Here is a 12,138-nt window from a genome sequence, read left to right on the forward strand (position 1 = left end):
CCTTTCACCTTTCCATTCGATTCCCGCAACATCTATCTCAGCAGTTACTTCAACAAACAAGGGATGAGGCTATGGCACACCGAATCTCTGACTTGGGTAAAAAATAATCTGGTTGTTTTTAATGCATCAAAGACTCAGTTTTTGCACCTACCAACCTGACAAAATCTTCCACAGGTATACCCACTAATGTTTAATAATATTCAGCTTAATCCTGCATCATCCTTGAACATGCTTGGGGTTTCATTTACTCGGGACTTATCTTGGAAAGATCATATTACGTCTCTTGTAAAATCTGCTTCCAAGAGATTGGGTGTGCTAAGCCGACTCTGGTCCATCTTTACCCCTGTACAATTGTTGACTCTATACAGGGGTTTTTATCCGCCCCTGCATGGAGTACAACTCTCATGTATGGGGAGGCTCCCCACATACAGCTCTTCTCAATTGGGTGGAGTCAAAGGCTTTTTGTCTCATTAACTCTCCTCCTCTAACTGACTCCCTTCAACCTTTGTCTCTTCGCAGCACTGTTGCATCTTTATCTCATTTCTATCACTACTTCAATGGTCACTGCTCCTCCAAACTGTCTGCATGCATTCCTCCACCTCTACGACGGGCGCATAGCACCCGTCTAGCAGCAAACTCTCATCCCTCTTCTGTCCAACTCTCTAATGCAAGAGTTAACCGTTACTCCCAGTCCTTCATTTATGCAACAGGTCAATTCTGGAACTGTCTCCCTCTGTCTGTATTTCCTGCTTCCTAACGCAGTGTGTCCAGGCATCTCAAAATGATCGGATCTTGAATTTGGCTCTCTCTTGTATTTTGTTTTTCTCTTGGAAGGAACGATTTTGCAGGCTTGTCGCCTTTGGTTCCTTCTTCCTCACATAAAAAAAAATAAAAATTAATCACTTTCCTGGCCGAGAACTGATCTCAGGTCCCCGTGCTTCATACGTGCGCACGCTACCACCCAGCCAAAGAAAGGATCCCCACTTTGTCTCTTGGCAATGCGGGCTTTTATACACCCCATTTCATCCCTCTTTTCTGCCCCTGGCGATTAATTTGGTGAATTTTGAACACACAAGGTAGCGTAGCATCGGAGGCCACCATGGGGAGGCTGCAGACCACACCGAACAGCCCATCCCTGGGATGTAAGGACAGGGATGCTGTCAGCAAACTAAGGAACAACATCAAATTGCCAACCAAGCCCCACCTCACATCCCATAACGCTGCCAACCAATGTAATAAATGAAATGAAACTAAACAAATTAATCACTGTCTTGACTGAGATTCGATCTCAAGCCCCTGCACTTCACTACCACTGAGCCAAAGAGAGGAACCCCACTTTGCCTCTAGGCAATGTGGGCTTTTATACACCCCATTACAGTATTAAATCCACATCTGCTTTACACGAAGACCTTTTCATCCTCACCACATCATCTAACGCGCAGACACAGTTTAGGTCAGTGGAAATTTCCATATAATTACATGTATTTACAATATAGTTGTCCACAAGGGTTAAACGCAGTAGCATTTAATTTATCAATGATAAGAATTATTAAAGAGAACGTAATTTCTGGGATTAAAAAAAACGCTTGAACAAGTGACAACGGTCTCTAGTTTTCCTCTGCTTCTAACCAGGGATCTATCTATCTATTGCCAGACGCCTCAATCCCATTTGGGGTGGCCACAAACAAATCGCCTCCACGTCGCCCTGTCCCCCGCCATTTCACTGCCCCGCTCCCAACTCACACCCCCCTCTCTCATATACCTCTCCACCCCATCCCTCCATCTCATCCTCGGCCTCCCCCTCCCTCTTCCCCCTTCCACCTCACTCACATACACTCTCCTCGTCAGTCTTTCACCCTCCATCCTCTCCACATGGCCAAACCACCTCAGTGTGTTCCTCATAACGCTTCCTATCACATCCACATCCACACCACAATGCTCCTCTATATCCTCATTCGTCAGCCTGTCTCTCCATGTGACTCCACAGGCTCCTCTTAAATAACTCATTTCCGCTGCTCTCACTCTTGACTTGTGTCCTTCCAACAACGTCCAAGCTTCACTTCCATACGTTAGAGTTGGTATCACAATACTGTCATGTAGTAACTTTTTCACTTCCATGCTCACTTCCCTGTTTCTTATCACTGCTTTCAAAGAGCCAGCAACCAGGGATGACTTTATAAAAAGTAGAGTGCAACTGCTCTGGGGGGAAATATTTCCCACATAACATCTATTTTTACATAAGCCTTCACAATTCATGTAAATGTTGTACTGTAAAAAAAAAAAAAAAAAAAAAAAAGTTATATTTGCTTACATCTCCGTCATGAATAACAAATGTATGTATCACTTTAAGTTATGATTTGTGATTTGCCAGTGAAGTTATGAGAGTTTGTCAGTAAAACTTTGGGTACCAAAATATACAAAACAGCAGCTGTATTTTTGTGGGCCTGGAAAGTTTTCTAGCATCTCTTCTTAACCCCCATCCGCCGGGTACCATGCATACACGTCACAATCAGGCTGCTATGGGGCCACTGAGTAGAGGCTATACACGCATGTGTCTTCCCACCACCATTTGAACCGGCCACCATTTCATCTCAACCACCAAAGGGTAGGGAGGGAGTCCCTCAATAACCACACAGGCGAGAGTCGGTCTCTCCCTTGTCTCTGCCAGGTGTACAACACTTCCTTCGGGTTCCTCTTTGTCTGATTTCGCCCACTGCAGCCCAATGCATCATCCATCCCCGCCAAGCCTCTTTCCAAGGATACTAGAAAAGGGCTCAGTGATAATGCCATAAGGCATGCCTTGGATGCAACAGTTTCTAGTTTATGTAGTAGTGGAGTAAGTTATCACACTGAGAGCAAAGCCAGCACGAACAGATCCTGTTCTCACACCGCTCTTGTGGCAAAAATTAATTTTCTTTCTCACATCATTACTTATCAATGCAATAATCTAGAGACCTGGGGATACCTTCAATCGCAAAAGGAAGAGTTGTTGAGTAAAATGGTCATTAATTCGTTTCCCTAATTCCTATAGTTTCCAAGATACTGAGGTTTGAAAACATGCAATTTTCTGTAGTTTCCGAGAAATTGCCTGCAGTGAGGCGCCAACTTCATTAAATATTGTCCTGAGTGTGGTGGTTAAGTAATATATTTTGCATATTATACCTTTCCATTTTCATGCAAGCTATTTATGCTGTACTGGTACCGGCACAGCTGACATAAACAACATACAGGAGAATATGAGCATGATTTATGTAAATATATGCTGATAAGGAAGATGTGCTTGGGACTTCATTATTTTACAGTAATTACATATGAGAATTTTCTGTGACATTAACTGTTAAGGACGGTAGTGGGGGAGATGCTTTAGCCATTTAGAACATATGACTGACCTCAGCATTGGCGAGAACATTGCTGACCAGTGACATGTAAGCTCGCATGTCGGCCTTCTGGGTGGTGTCCAGGCCCTCCGTCAACGACACACCCTGCAACACAATTTCTGAATAATTACAGTACAACAGCCAATGTTTAACCCCTTCAATCTAATAGTGTTGGAGAGGGATGCCTTCATGCAGAGGCTTCAATCTACTGTACTGTACCCAATATCTCACCCACCCTCCCACTTAAACCCTTCCTTCATCCCATCCACCCTCTTAACCTCTTCCTGAACGCACCCACCCTCTCACACCCCTCCCTCACTCCATCGTCTCTCACACATTTCCCTCATCCTCTCTCACATCCTTCCTTCATTCCATCCTCTCCCACATCCTTCCTTCATTCCACCCTCACTCACACCCTTTCCTCACTCCTCCCTCTCTCACACCCTTCCTTCACCCCACCTTCTCTCACACTCTTCCCTTACCTCACCCTCTCTCACATCCTTCCCTTACCCTGCCCTCTCTCACACTTGTTCCTACCCTCACCCTCTCTCACATCCTTCCCTTACCTCACCCTCTCTCACACCTTTCCCTTACCCCTCTCTGTCTCACACCCTTCCCTTACCCCTCTCTGTCTCACACCCTTCCCTTACCCTTCTCTGTCTCACACCCTTCCCTTACTCTACCCTCTCTCACACCTTCCCTTACCCTACCCTCTCTCACACCCTTCCCTTGCCCCATCCCCTCCCTCATACCCTTCCCTCATCCCCTCTTTCACATCCTTCCCTCATCCCCTCACTCACACTCTTACCTAAACTTTTCTCTCTTTCCCACCCTAGCTTCATCCCATCCCCCTTCACTCTAATCCTGCCTTCATCCCTTTCCCCCTTTCTCACACCCCTTCCTCCTCCCCACCACCCCTTTTCTTTCACACTCCTTCTCTATCTCTCTCACATCCCCAACCCATCTCCAACACCTCTCTCTCACACACCCTTCCCCTCACAACTCCTCCTCCTTTCTCACACACCCCCTCCCATTCATTCCCATCCCAAACCCTTTCCCCCTTTCTTTCACCGAATAAATCCTCACCCCCTCATCAGCCTTTCCCTTCTCAAATCTCTCTCTTACCATTCTTTTCCTCCCTAATCCCAGTTCCTCACATCCCTCCACCTCCTCTTTCTACTTAACTCGGTTACATCCTTTCACCACCCTTGCCCTCACTCTCACAAGCAGTTTCACTCCATTCCCATTTACACTCCTCACCTATCCCCTACCTCATATTTTATACTTTCTCTCTCTCTCTCTCAGGTTGAAATTAGTTGGTTAGTTGGGTCAGGGTGAGGGATTCTTCCCCCTCTCTCATTCTAACCTTATTGGCCACAAAGGCAACGATGGGATCCAGTTCAGCCACCACAAACGCTCCGGCCTTGATGAAGGGAACACGACCTGGAAAATAAGTGACACCACACTCAGTAAACATCCACTCTTACCCAGCCAACGGCAAGAATATTTTACTACTATTATACGACAAATGAAACAAAAACACGGGCTTTTATTCTCAAAATAACAGGAAATTCAAACACTATAGCTAACAACAAGGCAGGGAAAATTAAATAAATATCCACCGTGAACTTTCAAAACAAAATAAAACATAATGAAACTAATCATCAAGGACCAAACCACATTTAACTATAATAATAAAATTAGATAAACATCCTTCTTGTTCCTGCACACCACAAGATTTTACAACACCATCACCAAATAATATTAATAATAATAATAATCATAATAATACAGTAATAATAATAATTCTATTCTGCCTTATCATCAAATCCTTTTTTGCCCAACATGAGTGTAGGCGCCTGAGGATAGGCTATTTAGTCCAGATGCTGAAGATGAGCGACCAGTTTCTGTTCCCTAAGTGGTGAACTGTAAGCAATAACCCCCCCCCCCAGATCTAAACTCATGGGCCACAACCAGGTGGAGCGTCTTAGCCCACTATACACGGCAATCATATTAACAACCAGCTGGAGCGTCTTAACCACTATACCCAGGAATCATATTAGGATTGCCACCCACTGTACCAAATGGTTTCCCTGGGTTCCAGAAACCATCTGGGTTGTCAGTGTAGGGATAACTGAAAGTAGCACAACAACAACTTTATAAATGACCTAGGCAGACTTAAGAAAATGGGGAAATGCAAGAGTTGAAGAGTTCATGAGGGTGCCTAAGGAAAGATTTATTATATTATTATTTATTATTATTTATTATATATCTATCTGTCTGTCTGTATCTATCTACCTGTCTATCTAGCTATATAAAAATACATCTGTCTATCTATCTATATATATGTAAGGAGAGAGAGAGAGAGAGAGAGAGAGAGAGATCATAAGGTTTGAATGTTACTGTGAGTCAGGGATGAGAGTGAATCATACGAGAGGGTATAGTGTGTGTGTGTGTGTGTGTGTGTGTGTGTGTGTGTGTGTGTGTGTGTGTGTGTGTGTGTGTGTGTGTGTGTGTGTGTGTGTGTGTGTGTGTGTGTGTGTGTGTGTGTGTGTGTGTGTGTGTGTGTGTGTGTGTGTGTGTGTGTGTGTAACCAAAAGAATGCGTGAATCAATAATGCACATGTGTACCGGTAAGCTTATGCGTGAGCATATAAATGTACGTACTGTATATATGTATGCTTCTGTACATATGGGTGTACATAAGAAAATGCATAACAAAATAAACCATATGTAACTGTGTGTGTGTGTGTGTGTGTGTGTGTGTGTGTGTGCGCGCATGTGGGTCAGTGGTGGTGTGTGTTGAGTCAATACAAGTGCGTGACTCACTAATATTGGGTACAGGAGAGAGAGAAAGAGAGAGAGGCGGTGAGGGTTATGGGTGAGGGGGAGAGAGGGAAAGAAGGAGAGACTGAGGTGAGGGAGGATGAATGGTGTGGGGTTGGAAAAAAAAAGAAAAAAAAGATGGAGGGTGAGAGGTGAGGCAGCAGTGAGTTAAGGAGCAGTGGGAAGGGATGAATAAAGGAAAGAGGTGGGAAGGAAGGAGTGTGTGATGCAGCTAATTTCTTCCCTCCCCACTCATCTCCCCTCCTCTTTCTTCCCCTCTCGTTTCTCCCTCCGTCCCCTCTGTTCTCCCTACTTCTCCCATCTGTTTTCTCTCCTCCTCCTCCTCTTCCCTCCCCCCCCCCTACTCTGGTTCCCTATCCACCCTCCCCACTCTTCTCTAGCTCTCTCTCCCCTCTCCTCTTATTCCTTCGACTCTCTTCCTTCTCTCTTCTCTCTCTCCTCCCCCTCGTCTTTTTCTCCCCCTCCCCTATTCCCCCCCCAGTCCCCTGTTCTCCCTTCCACTCCCTTTTCCTCTCGTCCCTTTCTTCTCCACTCCCCGCTACTCTCTCCCCGTCCCCTCTCTTCTCTCCCCCTTCCCTCCCCTGTGCCCTCATCCATCCCCTTTTCATCTCTCATCCTCCTTTCTTCATGCCTCTTTCTCCTATCCCTCTCCTCTCTCCAGTTCTCTCTATCCTCTTCCCTCACGTCCCTCCCATCTCTATAAATATTTAAGTCTACATTCGTCCCTCCCCCATAACCTCCTTTCCCCCAATTTTTATGCCAGTCCTTCACGCTCTCTCTCTCTCTCTCTCTCTCTCTCTCTCTCTCTCTCTCTCTCTCTCTCTCGTAAAAAGATATTCTATACTCCATTTTTTTAATTGAGGCGACGATGCACTTGACAGGTTGATGATGACTGGCTGAATGTAATATGTCCAAAAAATATTTACTAGCCGAAGTTTCCCCCTCAGATATTTGTTGTCAGTTAATAATGTTACATTATGAAGTAATGTTGCATTCGGTCAATAATCACCAATCTGTCAAGTTCATCTTCGCCTCGATATAAAAAACGGAGTATAGTTATAACCTACCTAATATCAACCGGCTTGAAAAGGAACAATGGGTATGTTGATGTTTGTCTTCCTTTGTGCTCATCCTCTCCTCACCATTAATCTCCCCTCACCTCCCTTCCCCTCTTTGTCTTCCTCACCCTCCCCCCTCGTTTCTCATTGTATCTAGCTCCTTGCTCCCTCTCCCCTCCCCTACCCCCTTTTTCTCTTTAATTTCTTTGCACCCATCACTCTCCCTCATCACTCTTCCTCCCGTGCTTCTTTCCCACCTTTGACTCTTTGACCTCTCCAACCCTTTCCCCCTGCCCTCCCTCCTACGTCTTTGTTTTCTGCCTTTTTTTCCTTCTCTCTCTCTCTCTCTCTCTCTCTCTCTCTCTCTCTCTCTCTCTCTTCCATGAACTGACCAGGTATTTTTTTTTTTTTTTCATTTTTCTGTCAAAGACGCATAGCTTATCACAAAACTAAAAAAATAATTCCAGTATTTCCCCATGTGAGGTCAGATAAAATCGCTGTTATTCCCCGTTGCTCTCAGTCTCCCCTCCAATTATATAATCCTTCACTCTCACCCTCTCATTACAATTTCTCTACAGGTTTCAATTAATACTCTCAGGCTCTTACGACTATCTCTAACAAAATTAAATCTCCTGGTGTTTTTCAAAATACAATCCATTTCACTTAATAATCTCAGGATCCTACGACTCACCTGCAACTGAGGGAAACCGTCTGGTGTTGGTATAAATAACGTAGGTTTCAGTTTCTTCTCTAAGGCTTCTATGACTCACATCCAGCTGAGTAAAGCCGTCTGGTGTTGGCTCCCCCTCCCCCCCTCTCAAAAAAAAAAAAAAAAGAGTTGACGCAGCCTTGAGAGAGTTAGTGATGACCATACGAACACTCGGGAACATATGACTAATTCTCAGCTGAATAAAATAGTCTGTGTTAACGAAAGTAAAAAATGACCCGACGCGACCATGAAAGATTAGACCGAAGCATTTAATCATTCATGGAACCAGGCTTCAAAAAAACTACATTCACCCCGTATGTCCGATAATGTCCTTTTTCAGGTTATTCTTCCAACCATTTGACGACATATATTTTTTCAGCGTAGGGTAGTCTCCCTTTATACTTTAATTATATTCTCCTCGAAGGTTTAGATTAACACAAGTAAGCAACTAATCAGCAACGGAATTCAGTTTCACTCCCCTAGTAAACACGTTGGTATCTGAACGTCTTCTTCATTACATCTGCTACCACCAGACACTTTTATTTATTTGGTAGCTATTACCATTAGATTATTGTTATCATTATTATTATTTTTTTTTATTTAGCTTAAGATGAAGACAGTTTCTGTTACGCTTTCCATTACGATAATAACTCCTGTATTTTAATCTGGCGACTCGCGAACGATTTTTTTTGTTTTAATCTTATGGTGGGGGCCTCCTACTGAAGCTTCGTCAGTACGAGAACGATCTTGTAAGTATTTAAATCTGCGTACAACATTTTTTTCTTTTTCACTTTCTCGAGACCCCTCAGACTGGAGAGGTTAATGGGAAGTGTATATAATCTGCTCGTCTACACATTATATTTTAACCTTTTCAATACCACAGTCTTTTCATTTTTCACTGCTGCTACTACCAGGCGATTTTATTCAGCTTTAGAGAGTATCCTAATTTTGATGGGGGTGGGTGAGGGCTACCGGTACACATAAAGCCCCTCAAGTTCCAGAGTCTCCCGAGTTGAATAAAATCGTCTAGTGATACCAAGGAAACAATACAAAATGACGTCACCATATTGGTGGGGTTATGGTTACACCATCAATCCCTAACGCGACATTCCTCTAAACGTAACTGAAAACTATGTACATCAAAAAATAATTTACTTATACGCTATATATATACATATATATATATATATATATATATATATATACATATATATATATATATATATATATATATATATATATATATATATATATATATATATATATATATATATATATATATATATATATATATATATATATATACAGTATACAGAATATATGGGCTATTCAACTCTAGGCACATATTAAACACCATTCTCTAAGGCCTTGCGATCTTTCCACGTACAAACATTGCAGGGCTCCATACGCACGAACGCGTGCGCAATGTCCTCCCCCCCCCCACACCTTCGCATGTCACAGCATGGGTGCTAACACTGTACACCCATACCGACACATGCTAGCGCTCTTATACAGAACTGGTGCAAGGGAATTAGAGACGGTATTGTTATGACATCAGGGTGCACTGATGTACCTAACAAAGAGATCGCCAGCCAAACATATTACCCAGACAAGAGTAGAATTACCTCCCCATTATCTACTACTGTACACTGTTCATGCTAAGTTTGTCTCCATGTCTACAGGTTTGGTTGTATGCATGTAACAAAACTCAGAATCCTGGCAAGTGTTTTTAGCGAAACCGATGCAACCACTGAGGATCCAACAGCTAACATTCCGGTATGGTACAAATTCATGCCCTCTCGGGGGTGCTTGGGTCAAATCAGCTTAACCATTACCCAGGCGATGAAATGAAATTTGGCAAGGTGAGAGCGTAGGGTTTTATGATTCGCAGTTTTATATACAGTCAAATACAAAAGCCCGTTCTCCTCTCCTTTACTGTTGGATTCATGCACGCCTGAAGGGTACTACACCGGACGCGATGAGCGGAGAGACTTGAGCGGGGAGGGATGAGGCGACATGACAAAACTCATTAAATCCTATGCGGGTGGCCACACTGAATGAGCGGGGAGGTTTGTCGCTCCGCTCACCCTCCACGCTCGTCGCTATGCGATGCAGCATTTTCCAGTATGTCGGCCACTGCCTAGCGACATCCCCAGGCATGTCTGCACCAACGATCAGCTTCTGACTACCTGTCGCGCGCGAGGTTGCCGCTTCCTATTTGGACAGGCATCGTGTTGACGCTCACCTTGCCGCTCATCGCTTGACCTTACCTCCCCGCTCGTCGCGTCCGGTGTGGCCGTACGCAAATGTGACAGTATGGACTGAGATGAATACTCGTATTACCATCCATCTGTGGGTAACCATATATTCCTCCGTCCATTACTTCATTCGAGTGTGTGTGTGTGTGTGTGTGTGTGTGTGTGTGTGTGTGTGTGTGTGTGTGTGTGTACACGTGTGTGTGTGGAGAGAGAGAGAGAGAGAGAGCATAATCGTATTACAATCTATCTGTAGGTTATCTTAAAGACCTCCGTTCATTACTTATATATATATATATATATATATATATATATATATATATATATATATATATATATATATATATATATGTATGTATTACGCAACGCACCAACAGGGCAAGTGCCAGCGAGCACAGCGAACGAAGGCGCCTGTAAAGTTCAAAACATGCTGAATTTACACTTGCTTATCTCCAGGTCCTAAACTCTCTCATCAATATAAGGTAAACATGCAACACCCGTCTATCCACACAGTAACCCCTTCTACAACTCCATATTGCAAAAAATAACCAGCACTCTCAGCCCTTCACATACACAACGCGTCAACTCTGAAACAGTCTTTAAGGCTGCTTCTTCCTTCTGCCTGTGGCCTCCAGTCTTTCAAATGCAACATGTTCAAGCACAAGAGCACCTCGAAATAAATGGGTATTGATCTTGAGGTTCTTCTCTTTGACTTCCAATGAAAGGAAATTTTTGCATTTTTTAAACCTGTCCCCCCTCCATCCTCTAAACCAACATTACAATTAGACCCCGAACAAAAAGACCATACACTACTCTAAGTACACAAACCAGCATCACACACATTACCGTAACAGGATCATTAACAATGGCGTCTCCAATGACCTTTGCTAACAGAAGGGCAAGATAAATGAGGCCATTAACCTGTAGGCTGCCCACCTGCATACTGCCATTCACAAGAGCGGGAGTGCCAGGGGGAGGCAAGGACGTATTAAGGCTGACCTGCACTTTTAAATATCGGCTCCCGCTCCCTTACATAACAAGCACGCCTGGCATGACCGACAACAAGGCCGATGGAAAAACAGCCATGGTGAAAAAAAATTCGTCTTGTTATTACCACCACTATCATCGTCATCAGTAATATCATCTGCATCACTACCGTTCTTGTTATTGTCATTATTATCGTCATCAGGAATATCATCAGCATCATTCTCTCCGCCAATGAAAGTTGGAGGTTATGTATAGTATTCACCGGATATGTGGGTCATGGACCACGGAAGAGTTACTAAATTTTTTTTTTTGACCTTAGTTTGAGTCCCGGTCCAGAACTGTTTTTTGTCTGTTGTCCACAAGATCTCAGAAAGTTAATAATGAATTTCAATGAAATTTTGTGGATATGTGGGCCATGGGCTAAGGAAAAGTTAATTAAATTTTGGTGGCAATCTGAGTTGTCTGGTACAAAAGTTGCGCTTTCTGATGGCGCTTAGCTTGTTGTCACTGTAAACATTATTTTTGTTACTAGCATACAAAGCATTCTGTGGTGCGTGGAGGCACCCTCCATCCACTCAATCGAAGTGGTGCTACCTCCAATTGACTTTATTCGAAGTGTGGCCAAATGGTTTTCTGTACTCCAGGATACCACTGACAACGTTGGGTGGTAACCATACAACCAATAAGAAGATCCCTGGTGTTCTAGCAAGATGAACAGCTCCAGCCAAATATCTCCTTCAAGGGTCACAGTCCAAAGGAAAATTGGGGTTACTGCTCAATGTCACTCAGTTAAATAGTGCTACTCAGTTAATTAATGAGTCAGTTAAATGTCTGGGTCCCTAAGCTCCTGGTGGGGCGGTACGGATAGAATGATAGAGAAATGGGTGGAGAGACTATCATTAGCAG

General features: G+C 43.7%; 1 protein-coding gene across 1 annotated transcript in view; it reads right to left on the minus strand.

Annotated features, from left to right (window-relative positions):
- Positions 1 to 12,138, minus strand: part of LOC145417474 (metaxin-2) — a 72,969-nt gene that overhangs the window by 16,163 nt on the left and 44,668 nt on the right. The window contains exons 3-4 of the mRNA XM_080286181.1: positions 4,744 to 4,820; positions 3,390 to 3,482 (exon numbers count right to left, since the gene is read on the minus strand). Of these exons, the coding sequence (XP_080142307.1) occupies positions 3,390 to 3,482; positions 4,744 to 4,820 (170 nt within the window). The remainder of the gene's footprint in view (positions 1 to 3,389; positions 3,483 to 4,743; positions 4,821 to 12,138) is intronic.

This window comes from Coenobita brevimanus, chromosome 110 (genome assembly GCF_032717465.1).
Source record: "Coenobita brevimanus isolate Jiangsu-jjx chromosome 110, ASM3271746v2, whole genome shotgun sequence".
Taxonomy (NCBI): Eukaryota; Metazoa; Arthropoda; class Malacostraca; order Decapoda; family Coenobitidae; genus Coenobita; species Coenobita brevimanus.